Source organism: Pezoporus flaviventris, unplaced genomic scaffold, assembly GCF_033815535.1.
Source record: "Pezoporus flaviventris isolate CSIRO_AGI_PZ_B2104156 unplaced genomic scaffold, CSIRO_AGI_Pfla_v1 ptg000176l, whole genome shotgun sequence".
NCBI classification, from domain to species: domain Eukaryota; kingdom Metazoa; phylum Chordata; class Aves; order Psittaciformes; family Psittacidae; genus Pezoporus; species Pezoporus flaviventris.
In genome coordinates, this window is record NW_026892724.1 from 1,451,525 (window position 1) to 1,474,130 (window position 22,606).

Here is a 22,606-nt window from a genome sequence, read left to right on the forward strand (position 1 = left end):
CCGACGGCAGCTCCAAGCCCCTGCGGGGACCCCAAGGCCCAGCTCCCTGCAGCAGGAGGGAGCCGCTGCCCTTCCTCTGACCACGGCACAGGCACCTTTGAAGAGCAAACCCTGCCCTGACGGTGGAAGCAGCCGCGGGGCGCTGGGTGGGGATAACCCCGGGCTGGCCCCGGGTACCTCCGCCTGGCTCCCGGTTGTTTTGCCCTTGACCGCCCTGGTCTCGGTCTCTCCAGCACCAAAGCCGCGACAACGCCAACATTTACCCAGCGTCTGCTGAGCGCTCTGAGACCCTCGGGTCAAAGAGGGTCCGAGCACAAAGGGCTCCCTATCCCTAAGCACGGGAGCCCTCTAGGAAGGTTTTGATGCCGGGGACGAGCCAGCGCACGCCCACAGCAGAAGCATCTCTGCTGCACGGAGCAGCGGCGGCAGCCACCTCCTGCGCACAGCACCAGGGTCCAGCACCCCGAAACACCCCCGGCGCCTCTCGGGGGTCCCGGACACGCTGAGGACTCCGAGAGCCCCCCCCCCCCCCCCCCCCCCGCTGCCTGCCCCCGATGGGGGTCACAGCCCCTCTGCGGGGCCCGGGGCAGGCCGAGGACCCCAGAGCCCCTCCCCGTGGCCTCGGGCCCCATCCGACCCCTCCCCTCCCTCGGCGGCAGCTCCCACATGGCCCCGCCCCCCAATGAGACCACGCCCCCCATTGACCACACCCCTCCTCCTCTCTGACCCCGCCCACAACCCTTCCCACCAATCGCAAGGCGGTGTCTGACCGAAGCTCCGCCCCGCCCCCGCCGCGCCGTGCGCACTTCCGGCGCGCGGGGCGGGGGCCGGAAGCGGCGGGCGCGGGGGGTGCTGGGCGGCGCCGGGGCGGCGGCGGAGCGGGAGCGCGGCGGGAGCGGAGGTGAGGCCGGGACCGGGACCGCGGGGCGGGCGCAGGGGGGGCGGGAGGATCCGGCCCGGCTGCGGGGCTCCGGTACCCGCCTCGGTTCCGGGTTCGTTGGGTGGCGGAGCGGGGAGAGCTCCCCTCCGGGGCCGTGACCGGGCCTCTCCGCGGCTTCCTGCGTGGAGTGAACCGCGGGGCCCGGCCCCGTGGGTGCCCCCGCCTGCATCTGGCAAGGGGGGTACCGAGCTCTGCGAGGCCGCTTGTCCCCGGTGACGGGGCGGTTCCCGGGGGGGGGGGGGGGGGCTGTCGGTCCGGCCGGGAGCCGCGTGTGCTCGGATGGGGCGGGCAGCTCTTTGCAGTGGGGGGGGTTTGCTGGAGCCCGGAGCATGGATGCTCCCGAACACGGGGTCTCTGCTGGTCCCGGGGGTCGCTCCTGTCCTCGGCTTGTGGCTGCTTCTCTGCCGTCTTTTGCGTTCCGGTTGCGGTTAGGCCAGGGTAAAGGTGCGACTGCGCTGGTTCTTGGGATAGCAAAGTGGGAAAAATCCCATGGATGTTTCGTGCTTCAGGTCGTGGGGTTTTGCATGTCGGGGTCTGCAGTTCGCAAGGCCTGGGCTGTCGATGCCCATCGCTAAAACCGGGAAGCTGGCATCGGGAAGCTGATGTGTTCCCGGAGTTTTCCTGAGGCCATCCTCGTGTCCCTGCGGTATTCCTGAGCTTTCTGAAAGCCAAAAATCCCCCCCCCCCCCCCGTTATTCGTGTAGCAAAGTCCAGCCAAGCCTGAGCAGCGCAGCTGGGTAGGGATGCTCCCAGGGTTCGGATGTCTCTGGATTCCTGACACAGAGCTTGGTACCGTGTCCACTTTAGCTTAGATCCAGGATCCTCAGTTACTTCCTTGGTGGATTCATTGGGCTGACAGGGAATGGGAATGAGGGGAGTCTGGCAAGTGCAAACCTCTCATTTTGTATCATTGGGATGCAAAAAGAGCCCTTGTGCTTGCTTTGACGATGCTTTAACCATCTCCTAATGTTCGAGTAGAAATCCCAAATCCCAGTTTTAATGACTTGGGCAGGATTTGGTATTTGGGGGAGTTAAAGAGGGTCCAGATGGATTGTGCTATTTTCTTTACGCACTTTTGGGTTTCTAGATAAAGTAGCTGTGAAATACCAGCCGCAGGCACCATGGGTCTGGAGCAGTGTCACAAGTGTGCCGCGGGCAGCAGAGGTCTGCCCTGGCAGCCGCTGGGATGGCAATAGCTGTCCTGTGCTCGTGGCTGGTCCTGTCACCCGACCAAATTCAGGCAGTTGAGTCCCGTCTCGCTGCAAGTAATTCCTTCCTTAATGAGCTGAACTGTTGAAAAAGGAATTCTTTGGGCTTTCGGAAAAGGGAAATGTTGGAAATCATCCGGCTGCTGATCCCCTGAGAGATCCCAGTGTCAGCTCCGAAACAAACCGTGGTATGTTCCTAATTTAGTTGTCCCATCTCGATCCCGTCTTTTGCCTGTCGAAACAGGAAGCAGCTGATGCAGATTTCGTGCTGCCGACAGCGTGTGCTGGGCTGCACAAAAGCTGAATCTGAACAGAGGCGTAGGTTGGGCTGGCTTCGGCTGTGAAACTGCTATCTGTGCCTTCCAGAACGCCTGAGGGAGGGCTCGGGTTCATGCGCTCTCCCAGGCAACCGGAGGCATTTCATTTCTGCCTGTTTGGTGTGAACTCGCTCACTGCTCTGAGGAGCCTTTGGATGTGCCGGCTCCTTGATGTTCTCCAAGCAGGAAACTCCTCGTACTGTGCCGTGGTGCAGGGTCTGCTCTGGGTACCTGGTGCCTTCCCTTCGATGCTCTGATCATCAGGGTGCAGGCGTGGATAAAAGCCTGTTTGTGGTACAGGATGTTCAAACCCACGTTCCCAAGCTTTGACAGAGATAAAGGCGACGTAATAAATTAACCTGATGTGCTAGGAAAACAAATGGGCTTTCTGGCCCGGGGTGACACGTGTTTGCTGCGAGTCCATAGCTTCCGCTCCACTGGTAATCAAAGTTCAATTGACTTTAAACCAGACCTAGATTAAATCCTGTTTTACAGTCCCAAAAGAGAGCTTCCTCTCGGCCCCACTGCTGTCTCCTGGCAGCGTGGTGAAGCTTGAATGCTTTTCTCTTTCCTCCTGAGCACAGGATGATGTGCTGAGCAGAAATGAGGCTTCAGTGACCTGTGTCTCAGCTTCCCCTTTAAAGAAGGCAAATGGGAGCTGATGATGTGCACTGTACTGAGAGCCCCAAAGGCAGCGTGTTGGTACTGACCGATTACCTTGCGTTCAAAGTGATCGATAGACACAACGCTGTTTAGAGGAGCCCAGGCAGGTCTGCCTTGTGATCTTTCTTTCCCTAGCTAAATGTTAACCTCTCTGGCTTGCAGACTCTGCCTGTGGAGGTTAGTTACATCTGAAGCTCTTTATTTCACTCCACAGGGGTGTGTAGGTAGCAGAAAGCTGCATCCACGGGGGAAAGGGCATAGCAAGGGTGAGTCAAGGTAGTGTTAGCAAGGAGGAACCAAGATAGAGCTGCCTGCTCAAGGACTTTGTGCTGCTTGCAGTTAGTTCTGGCTTTGCTGCCAGTTGACCGAGTGATTTATCTTGTGAGTTGTCCTAATGCTGCCCATGAAACAGAAAGGAAAAGGAGTTCACCATTGGGCAGATAGCGTCAGGTACACAAGGCTGGTGTCGAGCAACGCGAGCTCGTGCCTTCGGGCAGGAAAACCCAGGAAGGCCGTGTCAAACAGCAAGGAACCTGGCTCTCAAGGACCTCTTTCTTGCAGAAGGACATGAATCCCGACAGCGCATCCAAAACGGATGCGATACGCTCCTCACAGCAGCGTGTTTTATTGCTGCTGGTAGGAAGCAGCTTTCCATCTGGACTTTCTGGTTCGTAATCCTGATTTGCAATGCAGTTTGTGACTCGGTAATGGGGCTGATCAGATTAGAGCCTCGTGTGGAATGTGCTGGGGATCGGTGGTGCAGAGCAGCAGCCTCGGCTGCCCGGCGCTCCATAAACCTGGTGCCCTTCCTGGAGCCCCGTTTGCACCCCTTTCCCTCGCTGCTTTCTCGAAGCATTTCCTTAACAGGTGGCTCTGTGCAAGGGGGGAAACCCACCCTTTTTGTGGTGTGCGGGGGAGGCAGAACCCCGCTCTTGGCTGCGCTCCCACTTGGAGACGTGAGCCCCATTCTGGATGCATCGTCCTCGGCTGCGGCAGCACCGATGCGCCTGTGCTCAGGAGCACAGGGCTCCGAAGGAAGGAGGCCCTCATGGCTGGTGATGACATGGGTGACTGCCCACAGGTTTTGGCCTCTCTGAACTTTCTGTGTGCCCGGAAGCCATCCGGTCACTGCCGTGCAGCTCCATGCGCAGCGCATCCTCTGGCTCACTCTTGCGCAGAGGAGGAAACCGCGCTCTTCCCCTTGGAAAGGGGGGGCTGGCATCTCTCATCTCCCCCAGCCCCCCAGCAGTGCTGCTGCCGCTTCTGACGCGAGCAGACGAAAGCGGGGTGGAAACGGCCTTGTTTGTCTTGTGACATCAGTGAGTAATGCTGGATCAGCCCCACATCCTCGGGAAGCGGGGTGAGAACTTTGGAGCAGGGCCGAGAGGGCTCATGAGCAAAAGCAGGACCCTCCCTAGAAGTTCAGCTGGCGTTTCCGAGGGAGATCCTGCATCAGTTCCTGCAGGCAAACCCTGCCTCCCTTTTTGGGTATGCTGGGAGGGCCGTGCTCCTCCAGGCAGGGTTTTGGGCTCTTGCAGTAAGAAGGAAGCTGTGGCCAGGCCATAATTGTGATTCACGTTGTAAAACCTTCCGATGAGCGGTGATAAGATGGAAATGGGATTGGTGACTTGCTGCCTGCCCCCCCTGCATTCCCCGTGCATGAGTGCGCCTGGAGCGTGCCTTGTCCTGCTCCCTGGGGCAGAGGCTCTGCAGAGCAGTAGTGAATGGGGAGTTTATGGCTCCAGCCCTCTCCAGATGAGACTCTGCGAAGGACTCGCGCCCCTCAACCTCCTTCCTGCGCAGTGCCTGCAGAGGAGGTTCTGTGCTTCAGCACTGCCTGTGGAGGAGGAGGAGGAACAGGGGCCCATTGTGGCAGAGGCCGCTCTGCCGCCTTCACTGGTGCAGCTGCACATGGCAGCGGGTGCCAGGGAGGCTCCTTGGGCACGCTGATGGCCTGCACTGAAGTGATGCCAAGGTTAGAGATGTTCCTTGGAGCAGTTCAGGGCTCCAGGAGGTCCCTGCAGGTGCATTTGCAGAATGAAGCCCCCCCAGTTCTAACCTGAAGCAGTTGTGCTCTATGGTCACAGCTGGGCTTTGGCCAAGTGCTGACTGCAGTGAGATGCTGAGCACACCTTTGGTTTATTGAGTGGTGTCGATACAAGGTTAGGAGATGGAAGTTTTGTATTCTTATATGTGCAAGAAGTTCTTTCACTGACTGGAGTAGGAACTGTGTGACCAGTAAGGAGTGGCTGTGGCAATAAAAGGTAGCTTTATGGGTGGCTTTGTGAGTAATCCAGATGTCCTTGCTAACGTGAGGGTACTCTGCTGTCACTGGGACGCAGAGCTAGGTAGAAATTACCCTTCTGAACTGGTAGAGCTTGCACCAGAGCAGCTGATAAAAACCCTCTTCCACGTTTGGTGTCTTGAGTTTCATCCTTCAGAGGGTGCAAGCAATTGTCCTCTGCCTGTGCAGGCTGTGGACGGTGCTAGATATGGAAAGACTGGTGGAGCGGTTGGAGAAGGCTGTGGAGCGCCTGGAGACGGTGTGCCAAGGGCCTGGCATGTGTGGAGATGGCTCTTCCAAAGGTAAGGCCCTCAGCACCTCCCCAGCAGCATCATCCCATGGGAGTCCCTGTGCTGAAGTGTCAGCTGGGAGCTGTGGCAGAGTTGAACCGCAGCAGTGGCTGTTGCAGTGCTTGTGCGGGGGCTGTTGCATGGGCTGGGTGTGCGGGGGCTGTTGCATGGGCTGGGTGTGCAGGGGCTGTTGCATGGGCTGGGTGTGCAGGGGCTGTTGCATGGGCTGGGTGTGCAGGGGCTGTTGCATGGGCTGGGTGTGCAGGGGCTGTTGGATGGGCTGGGTGTGCAGGGGCTGTTGCATGGGCTGGGTGTGCAGGGGCTGTTGCAGGGCCTGCCTGTGCAGAGGGGAACTGAGTTATGCAGCAGATCCTGCTGCGGTTACGGTGCTGCCAAGATAAGGACTTCCTGTGCCTGCAGCTCCCCTGCTCAGCTGCGTGCTTCAGCCTGAGCCCTGCCTGTGGGTGATGGGAGCTGGGTGAGGTTCAGCCCAGTGCCTCTCGCTGATCCCTGTGCTCTGGTTCCTTCTCTGCAGGAGTGGCTCAGTACGTGCAGGCGTTCGATGCCCTCCTGGCTGGCCCAGTAGCTGAATACATCAGGATCAGCAAAGAAGTTGGTGGGGATGTGCAGAAGCATGTAAGGACCCGTGTTCTTCTCTCTCTGCTTCACATAGGTGCTGCTTGTCCTTCAGGGCTGTTATGGGCCAAATGTGCTGTCAGTGTTTGCTGACAACACTATAAACATTCCTTCAGTGCTGCATTCTAGGAGGTTTATAAGCCCTGGGGATTCAGGGCAGATGCAGATGCCCAGATAACCCCTAGCAGATTTCTCTTTACATACACATGACGAATAAAACCTCCTCCTTGCAACCTTTGGTAGTTAGATGTCTAGCTCTCCTTAGAGTCCATGCCTTTAAAAGAGGCCTGTGAACTACCCAGCCTGAGAGCTATTGCACTCTGAGGATGGGTGTCTCCATGAATATATGCTCTGATTCCAGCAAGCTGCTTTCTTACAGACTAGGAGCTGGGGGTAGCAGGAGCTTGAACGGCCCAGCGCTACGCTGGATACGAGGGAAGCTCCCTCATGTTTCTCTCTGTTCTTAGGCTGAGATGGTTCATGCGGGTTTGATGAGCGAGAGGGCTCTCCTGGTGATGGCATCTCAACATCAGCAGCCAACAGAGGTAAGTGTGGGAAATCACTTCTCATAAAGCCCTTATGCTCTTACCTCGGAGCTGGGCACGGCTGCAAGCACAGGGGAACCTGGGCCATTACAGCTGCTCCAAAAGGGGAACTGGAGGAGGGCTGGAGACGCTCGCAGCACGAGGTGGTGCTTGCTGAAAGCAAGAACTGCTCCGGATGCTCACCACTGCTGAGCAGAATTCCTGAGGTTCATTCTGGGAGCTGCAGACCTGGCACTGTCCAGGCACTGGAGCAGCACGGTTCCTGTAGCTGAGCAGCCTCTGAGTGTCGTCTCGTGGTGCCTGTCTCCAGTGGCACCTGGCACCAGCACTGCACAATGGCTGTTCCCTGAGATGCAGCCTGCAGACAGACACTTGTCTGGGCCAGGAGCCATGGGGGGATTTGTGTAGAGTGTGCTTTTCATTATGTGAGCCTGAAGGAGAACAGGCGCTCCTCTCTATTGAATGGCCTCTGAGTGGCTGGGCTTTGAGAATCGATTTGTCCTTAGCAAGTAATTTAACACTATACCCTGGGCTGCTGCCTCTCTGCAGGATGCATGGCTGAGAATCTGATCCCAAATGCATTGGCTTTTCCCTGCTGAGAACTGTTTATCCTGAGCAACAGGATCCCACCTTGCTTTTCTTGGCAGTTATGATCTGGCTCAGTGATGGCTTCTCCTGTTACCAGTAGCTGGATTTCTGTGCTAATTTTCTATTCCCTGTGAAACCCAGCTGCATCTCTTTCCCCAAACTCGGCGTTGGAGGTTGTTTCCCTTTCACCAGGCTTGCTGGGGCGCTGCTCTGCATAGCCTCTGGGCTGGGAATCTGCTTACAAATGCCACTGACACCTTGTGTAAATCAGGGACCATGAACCACACACAAGCTTAATCTAGTGCAGGGTTTTGTGCAGGTTGGTTTGCAGGAGCCTTGTCACTTCTGGAGCAGCCAGATTGAATCACAGAATGGTTTGGGTTGGAAAGGACCTTAAGATCATTCAGTTCCAACCTCCTGCCATGGGCAGGGACACCTCACACTAAACCAGGTCACCCAAGGCTCTGTCCAACCTGGCCTTGAACACTGCCAGGGATGGAGCATTCACAGCTTCCCTGGGCAACCCATTCCAGTGCCTCAGCACCCTTACAGTAAAGAACTTCTTCCTTAGATCCAATCTAAACTTCCCCTGTTTCAGTTTTAACCCATTACCCCTTGTCCTATCACTACAGTCCCTAATGAAGAGTCCCTCCCCAGCATCCCTATAGCCCCCTTCAGACACTGGAAGCTGCTCTGAGGTCTCCATGCAGCTTCTCTTCTCCAGGCTGAACAGCCCCAACTCTCTCAGCCTGTCTCCATACAGGAGGTGCTCCAGCCCCTGAGCATCCTCGTGGCCTCCTCTGGACTTGTTCCAACAGTTCCATGTCCTTTTTATGTTAGAGGACCCCAGAACTGAACACAGTGCTCTGTGAGGTCAAATGCAAAACGTATGACCTGGCATTGTTTGTGGTGAAGAATTTGCCCATCCTGTTTTTTGACGGTGGTGCTGGGCTGGAGCTTCTGGAAGTGGAGCCTGGCCACTGGGGCTCAGAACCTCTCTTTGCATGGAAACGGTGGAAGGGGACATCAAAAGGAAAAGCCAAGGCTTTGAAAAGCAAGTTATGCCCAAACTGGTCCCTCACTGCTGCCACCAGCAGGAGACTGCCTGAGCTTAAAGGAAAGCAAAGATGCCCGAGGCATCTCTGGAAGTCTGGAACTGGCTGCTCTGCCCTCAGACTTCCAAGCACACCCAGTCAATATTCCAGGTGAACACCACACAGACACAGTTCTTATCATCCAGATATGAAAGGCTTGGACTGGCTTGAGGAGCATTGGCTTCAATCCTGAAGTCCAGCTTGATGGGGTGACTTGAGAAATGGCACGACCCCCATTGTCGCGCAGGCTGTAGGTCCCAAAAGGCAAGATCCTGCCTTGGACCTCTGAGGGCTTCTAAAGGAGAGGAAAACTTTGACAAACTGTCTTGGAGCAAAAGAACCCAGGAAAGGCAAATGCTATTTCTGGTCCCCGTTGCTAACGGGCTTTGTCAGTGCCTCTTGGATGGAACATGAGTCACGGTTCTTGGCGTACTCCCATTGTACCAATCCAGTTGGGAGCTCTGACTTCAGCCCTGGAGGAGCGAGGCTGTGGGGCTGAGTGTGGCTCATGGGGAGGGCCGAGCCTGGACAGGAGCTGTAACAGTCAGAGTCTTCCTCTGAGTAACTCTCACCTGAGCAGAGCAGCCCATTCCAGAGCAATAGTAACGTTCTCATCATCCCTCCTGTCCTGCAGAATGCATTCTCATCGCTTCTGAAACCGATTTCGGAGCAGATCCAGGTGGTGCAGAACTTCAGGGAGAAGAACCGTGGTAGCAAACTCTTCAACCACTTATCAGCCGTCAGCGAGAGCATCCCTGCCCTGGGCTGGGTGGCCATGGTGAGGAGTCCAGCGGGAAGTGGTTTCCTTGGGCTGGTGGGAGAAGTCCGGCTCCCTGGTGGGCTGTTCCGTGCCAATGTGTTCTTTCTCCTCTAGGCTCCAAAGCCTGGTCCTTATGTGAAGGAAATGACCGATGCTGCCATGTTTTATACCAACCGGATCCTCAAGGAGTACAAGGATGTGTAAGTTCACCTTCTTCCTTAAAGATGCCATGGAACACAACTAACTGGGTATGTAGGGGCTGCTCCAGTATCCAACTACAGCTGCCTTGGTCCTGGATTCGTTCTTTTTAAAGGCAGGGTATATTTACAGAGCCTTACTTAGCTGTTCTTTCCTGATCCTTAGGGACAAGATTCCTTGTATTCCTGTTGTAGCTGGAATCTCTGTCACTGCTCCTGTCTCAGCATTCCCATCATTGAATTGTTTCCCAGGGCAGCACACTGGGGATGGGTCTTGTTGGAAGCACCGGACTCCTCAGTTATAAATGGTCTCAGTGCAGAGCAGCCTGCGGCCTCCTGCCTGCAGGTGCAGGGTGAATGCTGAACCTAGAGCACGGTGCTGGAGGTGTGAGCTGCTGGGCTGGCCCGGCCGGGTCCTGCCTGTAGCTGAGGGGTGGAGGGATGTAAAGAGCCGTTTGTAGTCCTTGGGTTTTAATGGCAAATGCACCTGGTCGCTCCTCACGATCTCCTTGTGTCCTCAGAGATAAAAAGCAAGTGGATTGGGTGAAAGCTTATCTGAGCATCTGGACAGAGCTGCAGGCTTATATCAAAGAGTTTCACACCACGGGGCTGACCTGGAGCAAAACGGTGAGTGCCGCAGCCCAGGAGGCTCCGAGAGGAGGATTGCGGGGTTACCGCAGCAGGCGCGGAACTTGTGCAATTGCCTTTCCCCTGCTGGCCTCTTGCAGGGTCCTGTAGCCACAGAAGGGACCAAGTCACCGTCTGCTCCCCCCGCGGGGGCTGCGCCTCCACCCCCGGGTCCTCCTCCGCCTCCTGCTCCTGCCCCCAGCAGCTCCAGCGCTGACGACGCTGCCTCCCGCTCCGCGTTGTTCGCCCAGATCAACCGGGGCGAAGGCATCACCTCTGGTAGGTGAAGTAGGGACCCGAGGGAGGGCATCCACGAGCCAGGATGCCTGTGCTGGGAGGCCTTGTTTTGCTGCTCTCCCTCAATACCCCTGCTCAAAACAAGGGGGCATCTCCTCAGAGCAGAGGCTGGGACCCCTGAAGGAGCTCACAGGGACAGAGGGAGCACAGCTGGGATCTCTCAGCCTCATCTGTCACACGTGGCAAGAGATTAATCCCTGGCTGGAGTGGAAAGAGCTTCCTGCACGTTGCCAGTAGAGAAGGTGCAGTTCTGCACCGATTCACATCAGCACAGAGCTCATTCCCTGTTTGTGTTAGCTGCTCAGTGTATGGGGACAGTCAGAAACTGCAGTGAGGTGCCTGGCTGAGGGGGTTTTCCTGCAGAAGTGGAAGAGCTGGTGCCTTCTGTTGTGTTCTCATCAATATTGCAGCAGTCTTCTTGCTCCCTCTTTCACTGCTGCCACTTGTGCTTGACCTCAATTTAGGCCCAGTCTCAGTAATCATAGAATCACAGAACGGTTTGGCTTGGAAAGGACCTTAAGATCATCCAGTTCCATTTGCATTTTGACAATGGAATTGTGGGGATTGCTGTAACCACCCACGTCTGGTGTGTGTGAAGCTGGACCCTTGGTTGGAGGAGACCGGACCTCAGGTGTGACTTCTCTTGCAGGCTTAAGGCATGTTTCAGATGACATGAAAACCCACAAGAATCCAGCCCTGAAGAACCAAGGGGGTCCTGTGAGAAGTGGACCCAAACCTTTCACTGCTCCCAAACCAGCCTGTAATGCTAATCCCGCCCCCAAAACCTCTCCAAAGGCACCTGCATTGCTAGAATTAGAGGGCAAAAAGTGGAGAGTGGTGAGTGCATGAGCGGGTGGGAGGGATGGGAGCTGTGCAGCAGGGCAGGAGGAGGGTCTCCTGCGCTGCCCTGCTCTTCACATGGAGCAGTTGGTCTGCATTCAGGGAATACAATGTGCTTCCCTGCCTCTTCAGGAAAACCAGGAGAATGCCACTAACCTGGTAATCAGCGACACAGAGCTGAAGCAGGTAGCGTACGTTTTCAAGTGCACAAATAGCACGCTCCAAATCAAAGGCAAGATCAACTCCATCACCCTCGGTAAGTGGAGAAGGCCCGAGAGGAGCTGCTGCTGCTGCGAGCTGCTGTGAGCCTCCATAACCTTCTCGTGGCTTCCTCTGTGTTGTCTTTGCAGATAACTGTAAGAAGCTAGGGCTGGTCTTTGATGACGTGGTGGGCATCGTAGAGATCATAAACAGTAGGGACATCAAAGTTCAGGTGAGTGCCTGCGACCTGTTCTCTGCCTGCAGTGGGAGCCTTGCGCTGTCAAACTGGTGCCTGTAGCATCTGCCTCCTTGGGTAGCTTTATTTCCAGAACAGGAACATTCTGGTGCTTGGCCAGCCCTTAGGAAAGGGCTGAAATGTGCCTCACTGAAGCTGCTTCAGGGCTCTGGTTAGAAGCTGAGTCTGTGTGAGGCGGGCAGCACAGGAGGGCTGCCAAAGCAGGAGGCCAGCAGGAGAGGCTGTTCTGATCCAAGGTTTGGTGTCTGATTTGGGATGTGCTCACTGTTCCCTGTATGTTCTAAAGAGACCAAACCAAGAAGTAACTCAGGGGTGCATCCAGGGTTGGGCTCAAACCTCTTGCCTTGAAGGCAAGGGCAAAAAGAAGATCACTGTGGTCGCCTGGGTGCAGGTACCGCTCCTCTAACTGGTGCTTTGCCCGCCCCCAGGTAATGGGTAAAGTGCCAACGATTTCCATCAACAAGACAGACGGCTGCCACGTGTATCTGAGCAAGAGCTCCCTCGACTGCGAGATCGTCAGTGCCAAGTCATCCGAGATGAACGTCCTTATTCCCACCGAGGCTGGGGACTTCGTAAGTGTCGGGATGGAGCTGGCTCCGGGGGCCTGGTGTCACGCAGGGCAGGATGAGTGCTCTGAGCCCCCTTTGAGACCTCTTACAGCAAGGTCTGGAAGGACAGCTCCAGGCTCTGGCTTGTGGAGGTTGTGGATCTGATGTTAAAAGCAGCAAATCAAGTTGGTTGCTCTTTATAGCAAGAAACTTGCTGTTAGTGGGAGCTGCTGCTTCCTCAGGATCTCCCTGGGGCAGAACAGGCAGCATTTGTGCTACAGGAGAGGGGACAGCCTGTATCTGAGGGAAGAAATGTCTGAAGCAGTGGGAGGAGTTCCTGGTCTCCTTCCCCAGCTGGTTTCTAACAATAGGTTTCTATTTTTACCCTGCAGACTGAATTCCCTGTCCCAGAACAGTTCAAGACAGTGTGGAACGGTCAGAAGTTGGTTACCACTGTGACGGAAATCGCTGGCTAAGCACAAAAGCTCCAAGGCTCACGTCCTCCCCTGGCCCTGCTGTGGGACAAATCTGCTTTCAGATGATTCTTTTAGGTTTCTTGTACCTTTCTGCTCTCAAACTGCTTCTCCTCTACCCGAGAGACACAGCTGCCTGCCGGCACTGGGGCTTGGTGTAGGTACTGGGTCGGTTATTGTCCACATCTATTAGCAGGAAGGTGAATTCTCTTTCCTCCCTCCCCCCCCTTGTCTGGTCTCACTGCACCAATTGATGGAGTCAGGTTGATGGTGAGGTTCACAGCCAGTCCTGGCAGTTGGCTTTTGGAGGTGGTGTTTGGGGTTTTTTACATTGCTTTTAAGGAAACTCTTCACGTGAGAGAGGAATGTTGTGCCCTTTTGAACAAGTAACGGTGTCTGTCAGGGTCCCGAGGACCCACTTGCTATGGTGGATGTCTTGAGAAGGTCCTTGGAAGCTGCTAATTCCAGCTCTAGGTACTAGTTGGTGGCATTATTGGGAATGGGTTTGTGGGACCAAAGGCTGAGGAGCTGGGCTGCAGCATTCCACCCCTAATTCTCTTTCATCATTCCTATTAGCTCAGTGCATTTCCAGTTGTGCCATGTCAGGAGGCTTTCTATTAACCAGTGCCACAGGATGAGCGCAGCGCAGGGGCTGCGCTTCCCTCCTGGCTGGTATCTTGGAGCTGAGCACCTCATATTCCATGAGCTCTTCGCTCTCCCAGGGGAATCTTCACTCCAGGGCTTCCTTCTTGGAGCAGCTGAACTCAGGTTCAGTCTTCCAGGGCAGTTCTTTGAGCCTGTCCCTTTCCAGCCCAGGGTCAGGAGTGCAGGACTGTAAGTACGTGAGCTGATCCCATCGGTTCATCACTCTCTTCCTCATCTGCAGTCGGTCCCCATACAGTGAATCCTCTCACCCTCCCCCTGTTACTTGGCTCTTTCCTTTGGTGGAAGCTCATAGCCCCTGTTCCAGGGCCCTGGAGCAGCGCTGGAGCCAAGGCACAGTACTGTACTGCCCACAAAGGGAGCTGCACGTGCTTTGACCTTCATTTTTCCAACGCCTCGGGTGGCATAAGCATATCTTAAATGCATTTCCTCTGTAAAGTGTCAATGTTTTTTTCTCTAGTACAAAACTTACAAAAAAAACCCCACAAAAATATGCAATTTTTTTTTTATTTTGAGACTGTCCTGTGACTTGTACTCGTCTTCTCCTGAGGCTTGTGGAAAAAACCTTTCTTATGTACTTAAGATTATACAGAAGATAGAATAAAGTTAATGCCAACTTGCTCATTACAGTGGCTCTTGTCTGCTCTTTGGGGGCACAGGACGAGCTCCTCAACGTGCTCTGTGTGCTTTCCCCATGGGCACATACAGACTTTCCTGACCCCCCCCCACCTCACATCACAGAGTACTTGCTGAATCTCACCTGGTTTTAGTTGGTTAAAGTTTTTATTGGTTCCGATTGCTGTACAAAAGTGCCATTAGTTGCAAACTTCAAGCTGTTAATACCTGCTTAATGCAAACCCCTCCTTTTCCCCCAGAAACACCTCAACTTGCCCCTTTCCCCCCCGCCCCAGTCCTGAAGGATGGGCTCTGATGTCTTTGCTCTGCAGACAGCCATCCTGCCGAGATGCTCAATTCTTGCACTAGTGCATTCAGTTAATACTGCCATTGTGGCCTGTGAGAACAGGCAAGGGGAGAGGAAACCTCTGGAGCAGACTTACCCAGGCCCATGCAGGACAAAGGGCTTCAGAGCCAGGGCAAGGCTCAGTGCACCAGGACGGGAGTGCAGTTCCACCCAGAGAAATCCTGGTCTCTTAATAAGAGGTGCCACCGTGCCCCTTGGAGCTGCTGGGCTAAGGGCCCTCTTCCTCCCCTTCCCCGGATCCTTGCAGGCTCTACATGGAAAGTGCCATTACCCCATAGCAGCTGCTTTAACTACAGTGCTGGAACCCCCCCCAGTGCTCTCACTGGAGGAAGGGGAGGATGGAGGTGTAGAACCACTCTTCGGAGAAGTGGAGGTGATCCCCCTTCACCCCCAGGAACACCAACTTCCCTGCTTTGTCCATCTCCTGCAGCCCCAGGCGATCCTGTGGAGGGAAGCAGGACCATAGGTGCCTTCCTATGGGGAACCCGGCACAGAGGAAGGTGCTGATGTGTTGTGGCAACAGCAGTGGCTGCCAGGCTCAGGTGGGTCCCACCTCTGCTCTTCAAAGCTTCCCCTCATCGAGGGGAAAAAGGCATTTTGGATGACGTACAGCAAGGCTTTAGAAAGGAGCAGTGTGTGTTAAACACAGGCTTGAAGGGGATCCTGAGCCAGGCACAAGCATGAGACCACCACTGTAATTCCCACTGCCCAAACTCGCCTGGACAGAAATGCCTTCCCAAACAGCTGCTGGAAAGAGGAGGCGATGCCCCAGGAGAGCAGAGCTGTGGGGGTCAGAGCCCCCCAAGGCCCCAGGGATGCTATAAAACGTTAAGAGCAGTGAGCCCTCAGCCCCAGCAGAACGCACCTCTGTGTACAGCGAGGTCTCCTTCAGCGGGATGGTCTCCTTGGCTTGGCCACTTCTGTAAAACCCAAACCACTGTTGGAGTTAAAACAAGAACTCGGTTACTGAAGGGGTTCCAGATGAGGAGGCTCTCACCAGCCCCTGCAGTATCAGGCCTATGGTTGGGCTCAGCCTCAGCAACCTCAGGTTCTGCCATCAAAGGACAAACCAGAGCCAAGCATTGAAGCAGCACCCAGAAGCAGCCTGCCTGCCTCACCTCAGAGATCGGGGGGTCGACCATGGTATCATTGAGAAACTTCACCATCACGAACTTCTTCAGAGCCATCAGGTTTTTCTTGTACGTCTCATTGATGCCCTGGAGGAAAGCAACAGCAGATCCAAGTCCCTGGAAAGCTCACAGACAGGGAAACCACCTTTGCACCTGCAAAGGAAACCCCAGGTCCTCACCCTCTCCTGGTTTATGTCAGCCAGAAAGATGCTGTTTTTCCTGTAGTCATCCTCCTTCAGCGGATCATGCCAATACTCTGCTTGTACCAAGCTGGGAAAGGGTGCAACCAAAGATCAGACAGAAACCCAGAGTTTCTAACGTGGCCCCGCTACCGCAGCCTGAGGAATATACTCACTGCTCCTGAACGGCTTGTGTGTAGGCACCCAGGTCCAGCGTCTTTCGGATCCAGTCACAGATATGGGAGCTCTCCCCAGGGCAGCGTGGAAAGCCGTACACGCCTGGGGAACGGAGCCGTGCAACTGAAATCCCTTAATCCCTCTGGCTGGTAAAGAACCACCCTCTTACAGAGCAGCGGCAGGAATTACCCAGGGGATCAGGTAGCCTTTAATCCTGCAATCTCATCAGGCAGCCCTCCCACCCCGGGAGTTACAGAGGTAATGGAGGGGGTTCTTGGGCTGAAGGTATTGCCCTGGAGAGCAGAGGCAGGAACAGCAGGCAGCTCAGCGGCTGTGCTCCCAGGAGGTCTGGGGTGGTTCCCTCCAAGTCTTCCCACTACACTACAAAGAAATAGACTCAAGCTCTGGAACTTCTCAGGGGAGAGAATCTGAAATTCATTGCCAGCCCCTCTTAACTGCAGAGCTCTTCAATACCATTTCATACTGCCTTTTATCTGCTGCAAAAAGCACCTCCCGTTCCTCGGAGCTTTAACCTTCCAGATGCTGATTATAAAATACCCTTGTGACCCAGAAGGTTTCATTTCACCAAGGCTTTGCTCCCTCCTTAGTAGTTTCTTCTGCCTAATCCCAACTAATCCCAAGTGCTCCAAAGTATAGAATTCCATGCAGATAATAAATTATCTACTTACAAAGGCCCCTTCTCATTGCCAGTCAAACAAGACCAAGACACAAGATAACAAAGTTTGCTGACAACTGGGCCCAAGCAGACCACGAGGTTCGGAGAACAAAGGGACAGGGTAATTCATAAGAAAATGGTCAGATTTTAGGAAGAGGTAAAAAAACAAGAGCACCAATCCCCCCCTCCCTTCAAGGTGGTTTAGGAGCTGTGAGGGCTTCACAGGACGCTACCTTGGTGCTGTCCCCCAATGGAGATCAAATTGAGCATGGGAGGAGAAGGGCACCTCTGGGCCACCGCCCGCCTGTGTGGGAAGAGGAAGGTGCTGAGCTGGCTCCACGTGCCAGCCACCGGGGCTGGTTCACAGCTTCCCACAGCTCTCAGCTTGCCACAGTGTGGGCTTGGGCGCTTGGGGAAGGTTTGCAAAGAGAATTAACCCTTCCTGGTGGAGGAGGGCCCCAGGCAAACGCGTTCTTGCCTCTTTGGAGCGCTCCTGCCTGTAGGAAGGGGTTTGTCTGTTTCCATCTGTGCTGCTCTTCACAAGAGTTTTAAATCAGAACCCCAAACCCTACAGAACCCCCTGGAAATGGATCAGAAAGGTAAACTCACAGGAACTGGCCTCCCTGGGAGAAGCCCATCGAATTGTAGCCTCCTTTCAGGTGAGGGTCCTTTGCCAGCTGGCTGCACACCTCTCTCACCTGGTCGTTTGCATTCATAAAGAAGCTGTTCTCCATATCCTGAGGGATTAGATAGATTAGAACATAGAACCTGTCCTTTCACAGTGGCTCATAGAGCGCTTCCAGTTTTGCTTTTGAAAGAGGACCTGAGCTGCCCCACTATGACAGAAGTGAAATGCTCATTTTGACACTTCCCTTCATGGCTGGTTCCTACTCTGCCTGCCAAAACTGCCCTATACAGAACAGGGACGTTTCCCCAGGCTTCTTGCAATTTATGTCCCTTCAGATTTTGTGCTTGTACATACATAGAGATAAACCCACACAAATCAGACTTCACCCATCTCCTCCAGATCCCAGGAAATAACACACAGTGCACTGGAATCCTGAGAGACTAAAGAAATCCCATAGGGCTACAGAAAACTGCCAAAACCCCACAAAGGCACAGAATAAATCCTCATTATACTAAAGATATGCAGTGAATAAATGCTTGTAAATCAAAAAGGGGGTAAGGGAGAAAGTTTTGCTCTAGCACAGTATCTTATCATATGCCCTCATGATACCTGGGGTGGTCAGAATGCTAATTAGGGGTTTTGTGTATTAATCCAATTTAGACTTGGGATTTGGTTGTACCCAGTTCTTTTCTGCAGACAGGACCTAGACTTCTTTAGTTTCTACCTGTCAAAGCTGTTTGCTTCACAAAGAAGGTTAGCAAGGAAAGCACAACAGGAATCCTCATGGAATCAGGTGAGTATCAGAGGCAGGCATTGCACCTTCAGACCTGCCACACCCAGCCCCGCAGAACCACGAGCGGCAGCACCCCATTACCTGTATCAGGTTGCTTCCAATCTTCAGAGACACAACATAAATCCCTGGTATTTTACTCTCCACTATCTTCTTAATGTAGCCCATGCTCAGCGGATTGCAGCAAGTGTCTCCTGTGAAAGGGAACACCCCAACGCACCATCACCGCGCTGCCCAGGCCCCCACCGAGGCCCGGCGGAGGAGGGTCAGCACCTCCCGGCCTCCGCAGAGCCGGAGGAGGACACGGCTCCTGTCCCCGCCCGGCCCCGGTTCCTGAGGCTCACCCATCCCGTGCCAGATAACGAGGGGGACGGCGGCAGCCGCGCAGCACAGGCGCAGCCCCAGCACGGCCAGCACCGCTCCGCTGAGCGCCGCCATCTTGGCTGAGCACATGACCGGCGGCCGGAGCGGGTCACGCGGAAGTGGGTGAGGTCTGCCCCAGCTCCTGGTGCCCTCCCGTGGCCGAGCCCGGCACCGGCTGCGGTCCGGCGTGTCCCGGCCCTTCCAACGCTGCTCCTTTGGAAGCGAAGGGGCAAAACACAAGCGAGGGCATCGACAGAGTCCAACCGGGCAGCCCCGAGCCCGGCCCCGGAGGTGGGGAAGGGGAGAAGGAGGGGCAGACTTGGGCTGGTGCCATCCGGACAGAGCGAGAGCCGCGCTGCAGGCGTCCAGCTCAGCGTGTGGACACCGGGAGAGGTGTTTGGATCCAGACCGGCGCGTTCGGCTTCCCCTTCCCAGGGAGGAGCTCCAACCCCTCCGGGGCTCCGGCAGGGCTCACGGCGGTGAGGGCCCCGCCACACAGTCCTCCGGCCGCCAGAGGGCGCTGCCACCGCTCCGTCCCATAAGACCCCGCGGCGGCACCCAGCTGGTCTTTTCCCCGCCTCCATCATGGCGGTGAGTGGCGGGGCCTGCTATGGGCTGCGCTGTCTCTATCCGCTGCCATCCGGTCTCAGCGGGGCTCGGCCCGGCCGCCGCCAGTGCGGGAGGGAGCGGGGGAGGCCGGGAGGGAGCACTGCGGGGCCGGGATGGGTAGGGAAGAGCCGATGGGCTGCACTGGGGAAGCGGCTGCCATGACAGGCCGCGGCCTGGCGGCCGGATGAGGCTTCCTCGGGCCTGTGGGGCGAGCAGGCGGCCGTGTCCCCGGCATCCCCCCCGTTACCCTCCGTGTCGTTTGTCCGCAGCAAGACCAGGGTGAGAAGGAGAACCCCATGCGGGAGCTGCGCATCCGCAAGCTGTGCCTCAATATCTGCGTCGGGGAGAGCGGGGACAGGCTCACCCGGGCGGCCAAGGTGCTGGAGCAGCTGACGGGCCAGACCCCCGTCTTCTCCAAAGGTGAGGCTGCGTGTGCCCGGTGCGGCTGCTGCCCGGCTCCAGCCGCGGTGCCTCTCCCTGAGCATGCAGGGGGGGTCTCGGTGAGGTCTGGCCTGGCGGTGAGAGTTGGGAGCCTGAAACGTACCGGGGCTGGTGGGAGTCGGTTCTGCCTCCAGACTGGGGCTGCTGCTTATTCTTCTCCCCCCCTCCCCAGAGAGGGAACCTGCCTTTGCTTTGATGCTGTTCCCTTTCTTTTAAATTGATTTCTTTGCTGGTCTTAAGCTGTTTATGAATTCCCTGGGTGGGAATCCTCTGAATAGCCTCTAAGTGTAGTTATTGCTGCCTGCAGCTCGATACACTGTGCGATCCTTTGGAATCAGAAGAAATGAGAAGATTGCTGTTCATTGCACGGTTCGTGGGGCCAAAGCAGAGGAGATTCTGGAGAAAGGCTTGAAGGTAGGAATTCAGCTGGTCTGGATCTTTGATTTGGGAAAGAGCAACACTGAATCTGCTCCAGCTGAAGAGATGTGTGCTTTGAAATGTTGTAGCTGAGCTGGTGACAGGTCAGTCCCAGATACACCCTGATACGGACCTCTGTTTGCACCATTCCTGTGCTCGCTCTTCCATCTGTTTTTAAAAGTGAGTTGGTGTGGTTTCTGCTTTCTTTTGGAGTTCTGTCTCCACTGCAGTGATTTGTGAGCAGACTTCGGGAGTAAAACCTTAGGACTAAGGATGAAGTAGCGTGTGAGTGAGTTGGGATGGTGGCAGTTGGTAGAACACACAGGACTGCTGCCTCTGCAGTCGATGATGAAATAGTGACTGACAATCACTGTTGCAGGTGCGAGAATACGAGCTGAGAAAAAACAACTTCTCAGACACCGGGAACTTTGGCTTTGGAATCCAGGAGCACATCGACCTGGGGATTAAATACGATCCCAGCATTGGTATCTATGGCTTGGACTTCTACGTGGTGCGTATCCCCTGCTTCCCTGCAGCCACTGAGCTTGTGTGAAAGCTCTAGAAGGAACCTAGAATGATAACTGGCTTGTTAATGATAACCTGCTGCCCAGCTCTGCATGGTAGAAAATGCCCCAAAAATTCCAATGTAAACTGAGTGGGGCTGCTATAGAATTCCAGGTTTATGATGTGTCACACAAAGCCCCTTCAGAAGGAAGTGCTGCTGCTTGTACTGGTACTCCTGAAGTAGCACTGAAGAGGCTGTGCTGGGTTTGGGGGAGGAAGGTGCAGGAGGGGCTTTGGGAATGCATGCAGAAGGATGGCTGTTGCTGGAAGGCTCTCTGCTGTGTGAGGGCCGGTGGGTCTCATTCGTTCCATTGTGCTGTGCCTCACGTTCAATGTATGAAGCAGAGGGAAGCTGTTCCACCCATGTTAGCAGTGCTGGCCGGTGGATCTGTTCTCTAGAGCCTGTGGGTATGGATCTTCCATGCTTGTTTTAGTTTCTCCAGTATAGATGCTGAGTTGCACACCCCAGGGGCTCTCCCTGTAGTCTTGTATTTACATTGAGGATAACGCTCTGGGTCTTGAATGTGAATCGAGCAATGAGACGTTATTGATGTGGAAGGTCCAGCCTTCCATCCTAAAAAACTGTGAAGTGTAAGAAAATCAGTGGCAGAATAAAGCAGTGCTGTGGGTCTGCTCTCGGGGCAGGTGCTGGGCAGGCCTGGTTTCAGCATCGCTGACAAGAAGCGCAGGACTGGCAACATCGGAGCCAAGCACAGAATTGGGAAGGAAGAAGCCATGCGCTGGTTCCAGCAAAAGGTAAATTCCAGCTTTGTTTTGTATCCCAAGAGTTTCCTAGCAGGGAGCAAGTCACTGGGCAGGAGGAGATGGAGATCAGTTTATTGTTGATTATTGGTGCTCTGCAGCAGTGGGGCTGTGTTTGGGTGCAAGTGCTGGTCATGCCTCTCTTGTGTGTGCTGAACTCAAAGAGCAGTTGCAGCAGCATAGCTGGGGGAGTGTCAGCTCTTGTGTAAGTCTCTCAGGTGGTGTTTGCAGGTGTTTAACACGTGCGTGGATCAGGAATGGTGAGGCAGGGTTATTAGGATTTGTCTGACAGCTCCTAGCTCAGCTGCTGGACTCGGAGGATGGAGTAGTCCAAATGAAAGGAGTTTGTCTGGGTTTATCTGTGCACAGCTCTGAGCCAGGCTGGGCAGCGAATGGAAGATGCTGAGTGCTCAGCTGGAAATGCTCAGATGGGAATTGGTGGTGCTTTTTCAAAGGTGGAAGGGGTTGGATGGTCTGTCTGGAGGCTCTGCCCACACCTGTGTTATTGTACCCTGTGCGGGAAGGTGCCAGCCTGCTCCTGCAGAGTGGTTCTGCTTGCTGTGGTGTAGCTTCCTCCAGGACCTGTATCTTTGGACTGTAAAAGGGATGAGTGTAGTTTAGTCAGATCTGCCTGTGAAGGGTGGGTGGGCTGCTGAGCAGAGTTTAGTGCTTGTCCCCTCCTTGGAAGCCACCAGCAGAGCAGCTGGCTGCCGAGAGCTAGTGTTTCGTGTCTCTGTTGCCTGGCCTGGGGTGAATGTGGCAGCTCGGTTTCCTGCACAGCAGCACTGCACCTCTACCTGGTGGTACATTCTCACTTGCTCCTGTCTTTTGTTTCCCTCACAGTATGACGGCATCATCCTTCCTGGCAAATGAACAGTTCCTGTTACTAAAAAAAAGGCAAATAAATTTTTCTAAGCTCCATCTCCTGTTGTGAATTTTGTGGGGGCTCCTCCTGACCTGGGAGGCTGCTGGGAGCAAGAGGCACTCCAAAGGAAGCAGAAGGATGTGGACACGAGGAGAACACACTGTTCTCAGGAGCAAGCGTTGGATGTATGTGGTGCTGTCTCTACTTTGCGTCCAGCTGCACAGATGGCGTGTAGAACTTTGGAGTCTGCAAGTGGGTGTAGAAAGAAGAAAACAAATACATGCTTTTTTGACTACTGGAGTTGTTGAGTGGGAGTTTTGGAGGGTTGAACATCGGAGGGGAGGGCAGTCAGTGCTGGGTCTGGTCCTCAACAGACCACGCTGCAGTGTTGAGGGCTCCTAGTGAATGAGGGAGTCAAGTCAGTGGGAGAAACTTGGCTGCTCTGGAACTATTTGGCTTCCCAAGGAAATGGCACATGTACACTCTTGTAAAGCAGAGCTATAAAGCTAAAGTGTGGTTGAGGGCTCTTTATGCAAGGGGCTGAGGGGATGAGTTGAGGCCCGTGGTGTCTCTAAACTGGGATTCAAACCCTGTGC

General features: G+C 55.0%; 4 protein-coding genes across 6 annotated transcripts in view; 2 read left to right on the forward strand and 2 right to left on the reverse strand.

The window, feature by feature from the left end:
* HMGCL (3-hydroxy-3-methylglutaryl-CoA lyase) overlaps positions 1–22,606 on the reverse strand; it is a 74,401-nt gene that overhangs the window by 12,156 nt on the left and 39,639 nt on the right. The gene's annotated exons all lie outside the window — the stretch shown is intronic.
* CAP1 (cyclase associated actin cytoskeleton regulatory protein 1) lies at positions 860–14,054 on the forward strand. The gene is made up of 13 exons (XM_061480333.1): positions 860–901; positions 5,602–5,714; positions 6,238–6,338; positions 6,806–6,883; positions 9,200–9,343; positions 9,440–9,525; positions 10,044–10,149; positions 10,251–10,428; positions 11,096–11,283; positions 11,419–11,542; positions 11,637–11,719; positions 12,172–12,315; positions 12,684–14,054. Exons 2-13 carry the CDS (start codon positions 5,621–5,623, stop codon positions 12,765–12,767), a joined length of 1,410 nt encoding a protein of 469 aa, XP_061336317.1. The 5' UTR covers positions 860–901; positions 5,602–5,620; the 3' UTR covers positions 12,768–14,054.
* On the reverse strand, positions 14,720–18,469 carry PPT1 (palmitoyl-protein thioesterase 1). 2 transcript variants are annotated; one of them, XM_061480334.1, is made up of 9 exons: positions 18,334–18,469; positions 18,074–18,183; positions 17,181–17,308; positions 16,805–16,875; positions 15,895–15,997; positions 15,719–15,809; positions 15,528–15,626; positions 15,275–15,346; positions 14,720–14,851 (listed from the first exon to the last, which is right to left on the reverse strand). In XM_061480334.1, the coding sequence occupies exons 1-9, from the start codon at positions 18,440–18,442 to the stop codon at positions 14,729–14,731; spliced, it is 906 nt and encodes a 301-aa protein (XP_061336318.1). In that variant the 5' UTR covers positions 18,443–18,469; the 3' UTR covers positions 14,720–14,728. The 2 variants fall into 2 exon arrangements, with proteins under 2 accessions (XP_061336318.1, XP_061336319.1); XM_061480335.1 differs by lacking the exons at positions 15,895–15,997; positions 16,805–16,875.
* On the forward strand, positions 18,855–22,064 carry RPL11 (ribosomal protein L11). 2 transcript variants are annotated; one of them, XM_061480144.1, is made up of 6 exons: positions 18,855–18,943; positions 19,231–19,381; positions 19,710–19,816; positions 20,199–20,330; positions 21,029–21,139; positions 21,989–22,064. In XM_061480144.1, the coding sequence occupies exons 1-6, from the start codon at positions 18,938–18,940 to the stop codon at positions 22,016–22,018; spliced, it is 537 nt and encodes a 178-aa protein (XP_061336128.1). In that variant the 5' UTR covers positions 18,855–18,937; the 3' UTR covers positions 22,019–22,064. The 2 variants fall into 2 exon arrangements, with proteins under 2 accessions (XP_061336128.1, XP_061336130.1); XM_061480146.1 differs by lacking the exon at positions 21,989–22,064 and adding an exon at positions 21,515–21,535.

What these genes read in the sequence shown, in the direction of transcription:
- CAP1 (XM_061480333.1), top strand. Translation starts at nt 5,621, where the DNA reads ATGGAAAGACTGGTGGAGCGGTTGGAGAAGGCTGTGGAGCGCCTGGAG. An exon ending in AACATCAGCAGCCAACAGAG is followed by an intron (nt 6,884 to 9,199) that starts GTAAGTGTGGGA and finishes CCTGTCCTGCAG; the next exon opens with AATGCATTCTCATCGCTTCT. An exon ending in AGGGCAAAAAGTGGAGAGTG is followed by an intron (nt 11,284 to 11,418) that starts GTGAGTGCATGA and finishes CTGCCTCTTCAG; the next exon opens with GAAAACCAGGAGAATGCCAC.
- PPT1 (XM_061480334.1), bottom strand. Translation starts at nt 18,442, where the DNA reads ATGTGCTCAGCCAAGATGGCGGCGCTCAGCGGAGCGGTGCTGGCCGTG. An exon ending in CGTTATCTGGCACGGGATGG is followed by an intron (nt 18,184 to 18,333) that starts GTGAGCCTCAGG and finishes TCCCTTTCACAG; the next exon opens with GAGACACTTGCTGCAATCCG. An exon ending in ACACAAGCCGTTCAGGAGCA is followed by an intron (nt 15,810 to 15,894) that starts GTGAGTATATTC and finishes ACCCTTTCCCAG; the next exon opens with CTTGGTACAAGCAGAGTATT.
- RPL11 (XM_061480144.1), top strand. An exon ending in GACCCCCGTCTTCTCCAAAG is followed by an intron (nt 19,382 to 19,709) that starts GTGAGGCTGCGT and finishes TGCTGCCTGCAG; the next exon opens with CTCGATACACTGTGCGATCC. An exon ending in TGCGCTGGTTCCAGCAAAAG is followed by an intron (nt 21,140 to 21,988) that starts GTAAATTCCAGC and finishes TTTCCCTCACAG; the next exon opens with TATGACGGCATCATCCTTCC.